This window comes from Helianthus annuus, chromosome 15, assembly GCF_002127325.2.
Source record: "Helianthus annuus cultivar XRQ/B chromosome 15, HanXRQr2.0-SUNRISE, whole genome shotgun sequence".
NCBI lineage: Eukaryota > Viridiplantae > Streptophyta > Magnoliopsida > Asterales > Asteraceae > Helianthus > Helianthus annuus.
In genome coordinates this window covers 420,144-435,829 of record NC_035447.2, presented here as the reverse complement: position 1 = coordinate 435,829, position 15,686 = coordinate 420,144, and the positions used below count along the sequence as shown (strand labels likewise).

General features: G+C 34.1%; 1 protein-coding gene and 1 long non-coding RNA gene across 2 annotated transcripts; one reads left to right on the top strand and one right to left on the bottom strand.

The window, feature by feature from the left end:
* The first annotated feature begins 1,909 nt into the window (after positions 1 to 1,909).
* Positions 1,910 to 2,302, top strand: LOC118487212. Its single transcript, XM_035983837.1, has one exon. It carries the CDS (start codon positions 1,910 to 1,912, stop codon positions 2,300 to 2,302), a length of 393 nt encoding a protein of 130 aa, XP_035839730.1.
* Positions 2,303 to 12,286: 9,984 nt separating this feature from the next.
* Positions 12,287 to 14,756, bottom strand: LOC118487326. Its single transcript, XR_004881376.1, has 3 exons — positions 14,445 to 14,756; positions 13,946 to 14,173; positions 12,287 to 13,642 (listed from the first exon to the last, which is right to left on the bottom strand). It is a non-coding gene; the product is annotated as an uncharacterized LOC118487326 (long non-coding RNA).
* Between the last annotated feature and the right edge of the window lie 930 nt (positions 14,757 to 15,686).

The window sequence follows — 15,686 nt, the reverse complement described above, 5'->3', positions numbered from 1 at the left end:
ATGTTTTAGAATACAGTTTGTTAAAAAACTAGGTTAATGCCTGCGCACTACGACGGGTACGTAGGGTGGAAATTTCGTCCGTATCGTTAGGTTCGAATGAAGTCAAAACTCAATATAGTAATCGAAATGGAAAACCCAAATATGGCAGCATTAACAATCAAATTAATACAAAAAATAAAATAAAGTGGTAGTGTAACAAAGGCTTATCAACATGTGTTCGGTTCTACTGGACCAAGATAATAAAAACGATTGTTTCGGGTTGGTTAAAACCAAACCGCGTCAACGCACGAACATAACCTATTCGTTTTAATAACCTTTATATAGGCTTTCCTGTAATATTATATAAATATAAGCTTTAATATTATAGATAACGTATAAACACATTTCATTTTATAAGAAAAAAAATAAGAAAAACAAAACATGGTCCAATGATAGAGTGCAACATGATACAAAAGTACTATTTATGTTTGGAAATGTTATGTAGAATAAAATAGGCATGTGGTAAGTTATTTTTTATTTATTTGTAGGAGGATATGTTTTACTCATATATGATTATTATTATATATGTGACTAGGTTAGTTCCCCGTGTGTTACACGGGTTGAACAATTTAAACTATATAATAAATATTTCTTGTAAATGCAAATTAAAGACGGAGACATTTATATATATTTGATAAATAATGAAACTAATAATAATAGTAAAAAAATCTCATACATGTGTACAGAGTCATCTGTAAGAATTCATGTACCCTGTTTGAGCTCGAAAAAATATGTTCTTTCGTAATGTTTTAATATTATTATTTAATTTTAAAATAAAATGGGCATTGGGCTTAGTAAGAGCATGTTTGGTTATGTTTTTTTGAAACAACTTATAGACTTATTGGGGTTTTGGAAAAGTCAGTATGGAGTGACTTATTGACTTATTGGTTTTTTCCTCTCACATACACTCATATTGTCAAACATCATTTTGTAGATGCCAATGGGTATTGGGCTCACTAAGAGCATGTTTGGTATGCTATTTAAAAAAAATTAATATAGATATCGGGTTTTTTTTTTTTTTATAAAAAACACGTGCCCCTCGAAGTCACAGACCCTGTGCGATGCTCCTCTCCGCACACCCTTATCACCGCCCATGCATGTGTATACTCATTTAAGTAATTGATATACATTTGATGAGATCCTATATTTTTTTGTATTCAATTAACATTTTTCTATTTAGTATTATTTGCAATTATTAACATTTTTCTAAATGTATGTATAGAGTATGGATGTTACTGAATTTTTGAAGAATAATTTTTAATTTTGACATATATATTCAAACTTATAATTATATAATGTAGTCATGAATTTTAATAAAATCCAAAAAAGCGTGAAACCCTTTTCAAATTTCAATAAAAGGGTTATAATTATCATATAAACATTTTTCTATTTAATATTATCTACAAATTAGAAGATAAATTATTAGAAAATAAATTATTAAAGTATGATAAGATTTAATATTAATTTATTGTTTATTTATTTAGTTAATATAAGATAAATATAAATTTAAGGATACCTTCAATGAATGACACGTGTCCAAAAGTTGATTTCTTTTATTATAGTAGATTGTATAATGATTTGGCTTGCAACTTACAACACACGACTCAGTTCCTTTTCTCAACTGCAATTCGTGTTTCATGGGTCAATGAAAGAAAGAACCCTCTCAATCATCACATTTAATATAATAATATCATTTTATTTATATTTAAACCCTACAACTACCTTATAATAATACAACATTTATAAATTCGAATTCCACTTTTTTCAAATTATTTCTCTCTCTCTCTCTCTCTCTCTCTTCTATTCATCCATAAATAGTTACTCTTATATCACCATCTCTTCATTATTCATCCAAACTCTCTCCCAAAACATGACCAGAAGAGTGAGTTTCAGCCCGGACGTGGACGACATGCCGTCGCCACCGCCGCTATACCTCACCAACCACGCCCGAGACAACCTCCACACGCCGGAACCGATGATCAGAATATGGACTTTCCGGTCCCAAAAAAGCTCAGGTTTTTCCGCCATGAGATTTCTAGGCAGAATCAAAGCCAAATTCGCTAGAGCACTCGGTTTTGTTTCATCTTCGCGTAAATTGTCATCGTCATCATCAACATCTTCCTGTGAATGCACCTTAAAAAGATCAAGATCATACGTTGAAGCCTTCGATTCTAATCGAGCTCAAGCCATTGAAGATTGTATTCAGTTCTTGAATTCTTCTTCAACTTCCTCTTTTCAGAGGTCAAAATCAGTTTCTTATTGATATTCTAATTTCTTGTAGTTAGCGTAGATAAACTGTAAATCAGTTAGGAAAATAAATATAAATATATATAATATTTTTGCAATCTTTAAATTCATTTTTAGTGTCACCATCAGTTTTGAGCTATGAAAGGATTCGCTTTGGTATTTTTGAATGTAACAATCTTATTTAATATAAGTTGTAAATGCAAATTGTGAGCTAACCTTAATTTCCTCTTGATGTTTTATATTCTTTACCACATATTTGTCACAAAAATTTTGTCAACTAACATTAATATATATGACACACTATGTATAACATTAATTTTATATATAATACACTATGTACAATTTCTTTTTTATTGTAGATGAGGCGAAAGAACCAAGTTTATATATATAGGTGTAGAGAGTTAGGCTTTTGCTAATGACAATAACTTCATTTATCATGTTAATCTTGTTGAGTTTGAAGCACTGTTATATCGTATATTAGTAATATTAATACATAGATTTGTCAGATTACAGTGTTACAGTATATTTCTAGTCCAACAACGACCGGGAGAGAATTTATTGTATTCAAGTAATAATTCAGTTTTGTCTCTTTCACTTAATGTATCGTGACCATCTCGTTTTTTGTCTACTCTATCATTAAAAGTAAAAAAAAAAAAAAAAAAGCCTCACCGTTAGTGAAGGATGGTGGTACATATAATTTAGATTTTTATAAGTAAATTTTGTGATAATATTTTTTTAATTTGTTGATTGTGATCAAGATGTGTTTGAAAAGTATATATGATATATGCATCCTAACAAGAGTTTGGTCAACAAAGAGAGTAGAATTTATGTTTGTTATTTTTTGACCAGTCTTATGCCATAAATTACAAACTCCTATTGGTCCACGATTTTACTTTTCTTCTTCTGATTTTGAAATCTATATAACAAAAAAAAAAAAATAGGGTTATATGCATTTAGGGCACTCTATGTTGAACCAAATGAATCAAAATGAAGCTACGAATAAGGGAATATCGCCTTATTTTGAACCAGATGAATAAAAAATGAAACGGGCACTCCATCCCACGCCATTTCCATTCCCTAATCACTCGGTATGTATGATCTCAGGTTCACTTGTACTTAGAACTTGGTCTAGTGGTAAATTGGTATGCCTTTTTTAGTGGAGATGCAGTTTCGATTCTCACTTGAACCATTTACAAGGGACATTTGGGTGATAGCCAATGTAAAATGCATTACCTTCTATAGGATAATCATAATCTTAAAACGTAAAACCATTTTATCTTCGTACGTAGGGTATCAATCAATTATTTATATAATTCACGTATGTCAGAGCTTCATTCACGTGTGAATACAATCCTTTATGTTAATCACAAAAACGCTACGTTAAAACAATATGTTACGAAGTGCAATAATTGTTTAATGTTTATACATATTGCTTAATATGTGCGTGTCATTAAAATAAGAATCCAAAAAAATACATACACACTACATTTGTGTTATACAAAGTAATTTTGTACACCATGTACAAATCAACTGTTTCCGTCTAATTTGAAAAAGATAACCAATATATTTCTCATTTTGATATAAGCTTCTCAAATGTTATGCGACACTCATTTTCTCATTATATATATCTAATACTATATAATAAAAGAAACCATTTATGGGACACTTATCATTCATTGAGATTATCTATTTTTTTTTTGTTTTCTTATTAAATTAAATAATTTACAATTTTGAGGATAAATGTTGATCATCAATTCTCAATCAAAAGATAATATTAAATCAAATCTAATCATTATTATATAATACTAAAATTATTGATTATATTAAAATTAAAAATATGTATTATTGAAAGTCGATTATTTTGAATTTACCCATTTACTGATATATTATTATATTATAATTCATAGCTTAATATATTACGGGTTATAATTTGTTGTTGAGTGAATAAACGGGTATGCTAGAAAATAATAATCTGATTTCTATTTTAAATATAAAATAATGATCGTTAAATTAGGTTCTTTGTAGTCTACAAATGCCTTATATAAAACAAAAATTATAAATAAAATAACTTATATTTTTTTAAACGGCTAAGCTTTTTTTTTTTATCTCCATTAATTCTAAACTAAATAATTTATATGAGTATAGTCTACGAATCTATATCTATACTATATAATAAACAAACCTATGCGTGACACGTATCATTTATTTAGGCTATCTATTTTTTGTTTTCCCTTATAATTAATAAATAGTATTTCGAAATTCATTTTTAAAGACATGTTTTGATGACTTTATGTGTCAACCGATTAAATTACATTTTATTCAACCTATATAATACACAGTTTTATTCAACCTTTGTAATACGCAGTTTTATTCAACCTATGCAACACATGTTTTTTTTAAGATATATTTTTTTATTACTTAATGTATAAAATTATATTTATTCAACCCGTGTAACACACGGGATTTTAACCTAGTGTACTATATATAGGGTTAGGTTCAAATGTGAACAACACCCTTGTTTGTGAATACTAATGAACTAATCCTAAACCTTGATTATCAATACACAAGTGTAAATCAATGGCAGGATTAGAAGATGGAAATACACTAGTGTATTTTATGATTTGTTGATCTAAATCAATGGTCAAGACTTGGTCACTCATTCACAAATACAATAGTGTTCACTCTAGAATATGTTTGTTTTAAGATTATGTGTTGTGGATTATGGCCCCACGTCACCTAAGCCGGTTGAGGCATTGAACACCGGTTCAAGGCACCAACTGGGGGTGTTAATGGGGAGCCCGTCATTCGGGTAACGGGCGTTGAGCCCTATTTGACCGTTGTGGGTGAGGTTTTTTTTCGAAGCGATGTTGCCGTTGGCTGGGGGAGGGGTCTTGACTCAAATAAAAAAAATAAGTTTAAAAAATAATAGATTAATTAAAAACCAAATATAAGTTTAGTAATAATAGATTAATGAAAAATGATATAACTAGAATGCTAGTATAATTGTTGTCTAATGATATGACTAATTATTTTAAGGTTGTATATGGAAACATTCTATGCACTTGAAAAAGAAGAGTGAATAATTAATGTCTCATTTATGTTGTTGTGTACGATAGATTTAATGTATAATTCACCAACTTCGAAGCAACTACTCACACTTGTAGGGTCTCCTCGCTTTCAATTTCTTATTTCCCACTCTCTCTTTCCATCACTCCTTTATACATTATAATAATAATACATATAAATAAATACCCACACTTTATTATCTTATTCAAAATATATTTATGTGAAAGGTTGTCTCATTATAGATAAATGTTTTTAATTTCAAAATGATGTAGGTACTCTTACTTTGAATATGTGTTAGTTTTCATTTTAAAATTTAGATTTAAAGCCGAGTCAAATTGCACAACTTATTAGTATTCTTTTAATAAATTTTATCATTATCATTGTTCTTATTATAATTTGCAATTTTCTTACTAATGGCCTTTTGGCCTAGCTTTTGTATTTAAATTACTTACTAATGGCCTTTTGGTCTAGCGATATCTGTATACAAAAATGGTGTATCTCTGTAATAGGTCGAGGATTCGAATCTCGAGGATAATTATTAAAAAAAGAAAAATTTACTTTTACCTCCTAAACCAAGCAAAGATTTAGTCAGGAGCTAGAAACAAAGAAAAGGAAACAACAACATCAAGAAATACAAAAGTTGAAGCTACACCATTAATGTACTTTAGCTCTATGATATTTCCTATTATAACAAATAACATAGCTTCTTAGCTACAATAATGCATCTTTACCGTTTATTTTATGATCTACGATGCTTCACAAATACTTACAGAGTTACAGTTTACCTTCGTTTTCATTTGTCACCAGACACACTGGCACCCACCAAATCAAAGAGAACACCAAAAAAGGTGGGAAGCCGACCTCTAGTTACATGGAAATGGCTGCATGTCCTCATCAGTCATCGGCCTACCGGAGACATGGAAACAGCCGAATATTCCCTCTTCTCATTTGAATTAATTCGAGTTTGAACTATCATGCTATGATTGGCCGAATCTAAAGCTTCCTGGATTCGGAGTCTTACAGCTCTTTACAAACCATTCCTCAAGTTGAGTTGGTAAGAAATTTTCCATGTTAAGTTAAAGAATTCATTATTTTATGTATAGCTATTTTCAATGAAGATCCTAGCATAATGTTAATGCTAAGAACATTATTTCAGTTTACTTTGTTATAATAATTTACATGAATGTTTGTAAAGAAATATCCAATGATTGGATTTGTTTGATAAACAATATTATCATGTGAATTAAATAAATTCAACGTGTCTCAGCTAAATAGATATAGTACATAAAAGCTTTTTTTATTAAAACAAATACTGAATTATTTTAGTTTATTAAATTCTTCTTTCTTCTTTATGCTCAAGGTTTTTATTATTTTTTTTTTAATTTTCTTAATTTTTTAATCTCTTCGCCAAAATATGCCCTTCCTTTGAGAATGTTATCTTCAATGGTCACTTACGATATTCACTTAGTAAATATCTTTACCTTTAAATTGTTTGATAAAATAACATTTATCTATTCACTTGGTAAATATCTTTATCTTTAAATTGTTTGATAAAATAACATTTATCTATGAAGGTACAATTTAGATTTATATATTTTTAAGCAAGGATACAACCGATATGGTTGTATTGAATGTTTTGTTTAATACAAACCAAATTCAAATAAAGAACTCTGAAATCTATATAAACATTTGTATTTTTCTTCTAACTATAATATGTAACTATCTACCAAACTAGTTCACCCATGGCTTTATAGTCTAGTGGTATCTTGGGGGTGGGATAAGACTTTGGACCAATAGGTCTTGGGTTCGATTCTCACAAGGGGGTTTTTCCCATATTTATTGGGTTTCCTCCTGAATTGGTGTATAGGCCTTATGCCTAGTGGAGATGGATTTGATCGGGTGGTTCCGCTGGTGGCACGATGATACTCCAGTGGTCCGTCAGTGATCCAAATTTGCCGTTCAAAAAAAAAAAAAAAAATCTACCAAACTAGTTCTCTCTCCTATTAAATTTACAAGGCACTACATGCAAGTTTTTTTTAGATTTAGAATTATGATTGTAAAAGGGTGAGTTTTTTTTTTTTATTGAATGGCAAAAGTCTTAATTCATCACCAACTATATACAGCAGCTTCTTCCAGCAAGTAAGTAGAAGAAAGGCAAGATTCATCATACACCCCATTCTTACATCTCCTTATCATACACGCACAATTTATAAATTCAAAAAATTAAATGAAGACCAATTATCCCAATCCAAATCATGTTGTCTAGCACGATGCTTGACCCCCAAGAAGGCAGTGGCTTGAGTTTCCCAAGGATCCGGTCAATTAGTACTCTTTTACCAGAGAACAGCAAGTCGTTCTGACTTTTCCAAATGACCTAACTAGCCACCAAGATAATCGCTTGAACCACATGTTGCTTGAAACCGCCAATCCTAAAGTTCGTATGGATATATACACAGAAAATCTCTAGTTGAGAACGCAAATATTGTTGGAATTTTACACCACTCACTAACCTTGTTCCATGCTACTGCAACGACATAAAACGATGTGAAGAGATGATCAGAAGTCTCCTCGTTATCTCCACATTACCGACAAGTCGTTGTCCTCGATATGTGCTACGTTTATAATGCCCATCGACGGTACGTAATAAGTCTAGCTTGTCCCTCCATCCAAAACTATTCTTTTGCAAAACCCATTTACCCATTCGAAGGGGTAGAAAGGCACTACATGCATGGACAATAGTTTTCTACATGAATTCACTTAGATGGATCCATTAGGATCTGGTTCCCGTACCCACTTGTCCTGACACTCCTGTAGCAATATTTGTTTCAACATCTCACTGCATTGTTCCAATTCTCCAATTCTTGTAGCTTAGTTCCAAACATAGGTTCGCTTCTCAATCCCACACCCAATCCAAAGATTGATTGTGTCTTGTGACTATGATAACGACTGTTACTTTCTTTTCAGCCTAAGGTAAAGAAATATGGAAGCTTTTATCTATCAAAAGCAGAATGGACAGGCCATTGCCTAATTCACCCTTTAGCAAACCACCGACCTGAATGTTGGAATTCCCTAACTCTTTCTCCACTTTGCATATCACATTCCACACCCCTGAAATGCCAGCCTTCACCGCGACATACGACCATGCAATAAGTTTGAAAGTGTATCACTGTGACCACCCTTCTCCATATACTCCCATCCTCGTTTTTGTATCTCCACTACCACTTCAAGAGAAGGCTAACTGATAAGAATCTAAAATTCTGATTGGATTGAAATAAAACAATACAGATAATGACCCAATTTGAGATGGGTTGATCTCCAAATTATAATTCGAGATGGATTGGCTTGTCCCCGGGGACTTGGGGACGCCACACGGGGGTCGAAAAGTAACCCCGTGACAACTTGGTATCAGAGCAGAACGATTCTCAGATACGTTGGAACGTGACTCTTAACCAAATGAACTTTACATTTAGAGTATGATTGCGCAATGGTGGTGGGAGAAGACCAAATATGGGTTTGCTTCGGCAAGGGTCTTTGTACTCCGCGCGTATGGGATCGTGAGAGCCGCTCAAGTATAGTTGCAATGATGCCCTCCTTGTTATGTTAAAAAATCTACGGTCCAAGCAGCGCCGTAAAAAGGAAGTTTTGTGAAAGCTGCTACAACTATTCAGGTCCCCGTATTCCTGAAACAAGGTGAATCATCGGCACCAAATCCGATGCGGCGGACGTCAGTGCCACTTATAACCAAAACTGACGTACTATATAGAACATGCACGACAGAAGATCATTGTTGCTGGCTTTGGGAACATTGCGAGATGAGTTAAGAGGACTCAAAGAGAACTTCAAAACCGCTATCAACGTCATACGCCTCGAGATGCAAGCCATGATCCAGGAGGAAATCACAAGGCTGCGGAGTGAGGTAGACGACAAGGTCCAAAACCTTCATAAAAACTTTTTTGGGTTAGAAGCAAAAATGAACGACACCAACAAGGCACAACCAGAAACATGCACGTGGTCCATGCAAGTAAGGCATCTCAATACTTTAAACACACAAGGAACTCACAAAATACAGGAAAAACATAACATCAAAAAGCTCCCGAACAAGGGAAAGAAAAGATCCACAACCGCAAAACCAGAAAAGAAGTCAGAAGAAGGACTTCAACTCGTCAACATGGTGGTAAACGGGAGACCCGTTAAGTCCCTAGTTGGCACAGGAGCAAGCCTCAACTTCGCCTCAATAGATGAAGCAATAAGACTTGGTGTTCGAGTCACAAAACAAGACGCATTGATGAAGACCACGAATGGACCCGTCCAAACAATACTTGGGATGGCATACGACGTTAAAATCACAATCGGCAAATGGAAAGGTAAGATCGACCTTTCGGTAGAGCCAATGAAGGAACACAACTTCGTGCTTGGCTAGGATTTCTTCTCAAAGAAAGAATTGACCTTTCTTATTCCGTTTGCAAACAAATTTTGCACCATAGACGGAAACCAAGTTCACAAAATGAAGACAGAGACGGACACTGACCGTCAAGGTATGTCAACTACACCAATACACATGGAGGTTGGTTCAAAGACAAGATCAACCACACATTCATCACAACGAGGCACAACCTGAAATCGCAACGAGGACGTTACGAATTTAGGTAGGGGAGGATGTCACGCCCCGCAAAAATTTAGCTCAAAATTTCAGCATTCCAGAAGTTTCCGGAACACTAAGCAAGCATCTAGGGCTGCCCGAAAGACTACAGAACAACCTAGATAATACTGGAACGTTTTGGCACCCTTAGAAGGTCCTAGACTAGCCTTGAAGGAGCTCAGAAGGGTTCGGAATAGGCTACATAATTCTGCCCAAAAGTTGCAGCCAAGAAGACTCTAGAACACTCATGAAAACACTTAGAATTGCTTGATATTTTGGGAGAAATCTCTAGAATTCAGCCAACATATTTTGATGTAAAGATTTCTCTAGACTTCGAATGATCTAGAGAATTTAGAGTAGTATAAATAGGGATGGTAACCCTCATTTGTAATCACCCCTCATAATTCATTCATAACCCAACTTCTTGTAAACTCTTTACTTGTAAACTTTGTTCAAGTAATACAAAACTCATCTTTGTTGAAGTATTGCACTACAAAAACAATCTTGTGTTTGCAGACACAAAGACTTCCGATGCCATACATATCAAAACCCATCCAAAAGGTTGAACTTAGAAGCATTCTAAGTGCCGCACGGGAGTTCAAGAATAACTCCGTGACACTAAGTATCAGACAGTTACACTTCAACCTTTGCCAATACCTCAAATTATCTTCACAGACATTTGGATGAATTGTATATGTGGAGTGTTTAAATATCAGGCAAGGATACCATACTGGTGGTAGTTAAAAGGTTCACAAAGTATGGTCACTTTTATACCATTTGCACATCGATCCATTTCGACATCCAGTTATTCGTTGACAACAAACACTACATGACTTTTGGTGGTGAAATCATTATCAAGAGGGATGCAGAGCTTAGATTTTGGAGGTGAAATAAGACCAAATATTAATTAAACCACTAACCTACAAACAGGAATTCATTATCCAAGACAATCCGCGGTCATATGCTTTCTCAGCCTAATTAAAACCCCTAAAACACTTAAACAAAGCTGGATGTAACCTAATTTAGCCCTAAACTAGGTCCGAACCTAATTAAAACACTTAAACAAAGCTGGATTTAACCTAATTTAGCCCTAAACTAGGTCTCAACCTAATTAAAACCCCAAAAACTCTCAAACAATGTTGGATTTAACCTAACTTAGCATTAAAAATGTCTAAATATCAACAACACCATGAATGAATGAATATCAACAACACGATGAATGAATGAATATTAACAACAATGATTACCTTTTCATTTCAATCTTCCTAATCGAAATCAAATGGATCACGAGGAGGAACAGGTCCCCAAACAAACTGTTCAGCAGATCCTCATTGAACCCTGGAAACATCATTTCAGGCAGCGGTCCCACAGGCTAGAGGAGTGCAGCCAGGACCTGCGGGTTGAACCGCTCTCTCCACGATATTGGGATCGATGAATGCACCGTGCGGCGGCGGTGGTCCCCCAAACATAGCAGGTTGAAGGAGTGTATACAACAGCTGCGGGTCAATGTTGTACTGATCCGCTACTAGGATCGATTAATGGATCGTGCGGCGGCGATGGAGTTGACGTTGGAGGTGGCGGTGGTGTTGGAGGTGGCGGTGGAGGTGGAGCCACCGGTCGTTTCCGGCAGTGATTTCGACGGTTATGGTTGCGATTGCGACTTCGCTGCACCATCGTAGGGCAACTGAGTCTAAGGCTCCTGATTGGACGTAGGAGTGGACGTGAATTTTTTATAAATTCCAACTTTCCTGCAAAATTTCCGTAAATGCTTTTTTGTTATTTAATTAATAATTAGTTCAAAATTATAACTTTTTTATAGAATTAAAAAAAGATAAATTTTACTTTTTCTCCTTTATGTGTTACCACATATTGTAATTTAGCTTTTAAAATTACACGGATCATCCTCATCATGTTAAAACCATCACATCGTATGTGATTTAGCACTAATCCAGTTATAATAATAGTTTTCTCATAATAAACCAAGTTTTGCTTCAAAATAAAGAATTCTTTGGTCTCGTATACGTAATTGTATTGATAACCTTAATCCAACATTTTTACGCACCTCGAATAACAAACAATCTTTTGTACGTACTTTTATCCATAACTTTGGTCTAGTCTACAATTTAAGTAATTTTTTTTTATCTTTTTTATTTTAAAACTTGGCTTTTTTTATTAGATAGCAGGGACCCGCGCGATGCGGCGGTGATGACAATTTACAACCCGGTTGTTGTTCATAGTTGGTTTATCAATCGATTCGTAATTTTCTGTATAGTATGCCTATATCGTTTTGGTTCATTACAGTATACATTCGGTATGGCAATACAAAAAGATATGCTAATTGGGATATTCACAACTCGATTTTAATGAAAAACGTAAACATAATACTCAAAACAAAACAGAAATAACAGCAAGTAGCAGCCTCATCTTCAATCTGCATATCCATTCCTATAGTTGCAGCCATAACACGCCAAGCCCAATTAGTGGGCTTCAAGGCAATAGTCTTAAACCTAATCTTTTTTGTAGCAATGACACCACCAGAACCCATTTAACACCAACTTTCAATCTAACATCACCTCAACTTTAAATCCAAATAGAATTATAAACTTCAAAGCAACTTTGACTTCCTGAATTATAGTCTTTAAATTCTTTAGACCAGCACCCTTGACCACTTCAGATCATTCATCATATTCTCTCAATTTCTTGCATAAAATCCAAAAAAAGAAGTGTGCCCCTTTACCACATTTATTAGAGATTATGTTGTATTTGTAACAGGTAAAATTCATATAAAATAGTTTTAAAAGAAATGGATCAAATGATCAAACGGGTCAACAACCGTCCAACTTGCACTTTTAATGCTAAAATCTCTTTCAATTGTTTCATTCGAAAATTTAGTTTAGGGAATATATGTGATCATATCTTAAACTAATTATTTATTAAAAAGATAAATATGTTGAACAACTGTCTTGGATCAACGTAACCAGGCCTGTTTCGGCCCGCACAAAATCCATCGGCCCAACCAGCCCATTTTCCCACTTATAAGATGTATGAAAGAACAATTATTAAAGATGTAATACTCTGCCTTTTTCAGATACTTTTTATGAATTTTTAGTGCTCCTGTCAAAGCCTTTTTTGCATCCAAGCTTTCAGTTATATCACCCAACAACCCACCCACATAACCGACTTGACATACTTCAAAATTCCCTACAAGTACAACAATTTTTACAATAATAATGCAAGTCTAATCAAGTCTATATAAAAAAGCATAAGCCAGTGGACATTCTTCATATGCATTGGGGCTTTATTTAAACCTTTTTCTATAGTGAAATTATGCTACAAGGTATGTAACAGCACAAATTTTATGGCATACCTCTTCTGCAGATCACTGCCCCTTTGTTAAAGGGCTTGTAGGCTGACTTGTCCTCTTATAAACAATAGCATAGTTGTTCAATCCAGTACACATATAAGTATATCATTATTTCAGAAGTGGCATACCCATTTAGAGATGACATTTTCTCAAATCCTTGATGAGGCCATTAGAAGAGCAGCCCATATCTCCATAGCTGATCTCATCATTTCACAATCACTCATCTAGGGGCATTCTCATTGCTTATTTCCTAGAAGTTGGTAACAAAAATACCTGCAAACCAAACTCTGGTAGACAAAAAAACACAAAACGAAACCTTAATTAGCTTTTAAGAAACATAAGTTCCACAAAGTTGAACAAAACCAAACACTAAATATAATAGATTAACCTGAACAAATCAATAGCCACTCAAAGAGTAAAACATTTTAAAATGCTTAACACCTCCTAAATTGCTAACAAATTTATGAAATTAATAAATGAATTAAGTAGTGGAACATCAAAACAAAATGAAATGTAACACATAAATGAAAAGCAAGATTAATTCAGAAAACAAATGAACTAAACCCCAACTAAAAAACAGAGATTTGTACCAGCGAGTTCCCCGCATCGATTTGCGTTACGACATGAAACCAGAACGGCTTCCCGCGGTCCTTCCGAATTCCGTTGCAAATAATACACTACAAATTGGTGGGTGAAACCGGAATTAACGTGCGAGTGAGGTCGGCGGCGGCGGTGCTTCTAGTGTGTCTTCAATTCTCTCCCTCTTTGTAGTTCTCTCTCCCATCGCTCTTTACAACATCAGTAAGAGGTGATACAACCTACATAAAACCACCAACAATCACAATCATCACACAAGTTGCAACAATATTCCAACTTAACAACAAACCGTTGATCTAATGAGTCATACCTCAAATTCGTAACCACAATCCGAATAGAAACATAACAACAACAAAATCACAAAATAAGTAAACAAAAAAAAAACTTACACAAATGAGCCCTAAAATTGTAAAATCTTGAAACGAAAGAGATGAAATCTACAAAAATTTAATCCATAAAAGCAATCCTCATATATGCTAGGAAAGAGGAAACCTTTGTTTTGTATGATGAGACGAATCGGTTGCAGCCTTCAACTAAGACTCTGGTATCCAAACCCTAGATCGATTGTCTTCTGGCATGATGTCTTGCTTGCTTGAGGGGATGCTCTTCTTTCTTTATCTCATGTATTATAGGATTCAAGGGGAGGTTTCAACTTAATTAAATCTTTAATTCATCATCAATTTACGAAACGTATTCCATCGCACTCATCCAGATCCATTCAATTTTGCCATAAAGAATGAAATTGAAGAGGCGGCATTCAATCCTACTACAAAATCCCAATTTTAACCCTCAGGCGTCTTAAAAATAAAGCCAGATCCCTGATATGTTAGCTTGCACTCTCTTGTAAACATTGCTTAATAACTTGTACTTATAGTAAAATTACAATTTGGTACATCACTTCTCCTTTTTATAATAGTATAGATTAGTATTTTTAATTTTTAGTTATATTTTGGTTAACACTTTGTTATTATAATAACAACAGGGTTGACACATATTACATTAGAAACTTATACAAACAACTACACTACCAACTCAGAGAAGTGGGTAACTAATGATAAGTTCATAGTAAGTTCAGGCCTAGAATCAAGGAGACAATACATCTCATTGGTTGTTCCAAGCCATCTCAGTTTCCAATCCCAAATTTTGTCATCATCATTGCCGAAAGCCAGCCACATATCTGATGCAGCGAAGGGAGGTCCGAGGATTAGATACACATCATTGCCTTGTAAATTCAACTAACAAAGTTGTTGACAACGGAGCCTCAAGTGGCCATCATAGAATCTCAACCTCGGCAATGCATCGAAGGCCACATACATTTAAACTTGTTGTTTTAAAGCCAACATGAGAACATGTCAGAACCAACAATAAAACCCAAAAAAAAAAACTAACGTTCACAAACATAACCAACATATTTCGAAAAAAACACCAAAGCATTTAATCCAACATTAATGTGCATAGTGTCTAAGGTAAAACATATTCACAATAAATGGCTTAGGAAACTATCACATCGAATGAGGCCGAGCTACGCATCATAGCTTCAGGGTTTTTAAAATTATCAAAACCCAAAAGACGCTAATGTTTACAAACATAACAAACATGGTTTGAAAAAACTAGTAAAGCATTTAATCGAACATTTCATGTGCGTAGTGTCTAAGCTCACACGTATTCACAATAAATGGCTTACGTGACCATCACATCTAATGAGGCTCAACTACGTATCACAGACTCATGTTT

Coding starts and splice junctions, on each gene's coding strand:
- LOC118487212 (XM_035983837.1), top strand. CDS start 1,910: ATGACCAGAAGAGTGAGTTTCAGCCCGGACGTGGACGACATGCCGTCG.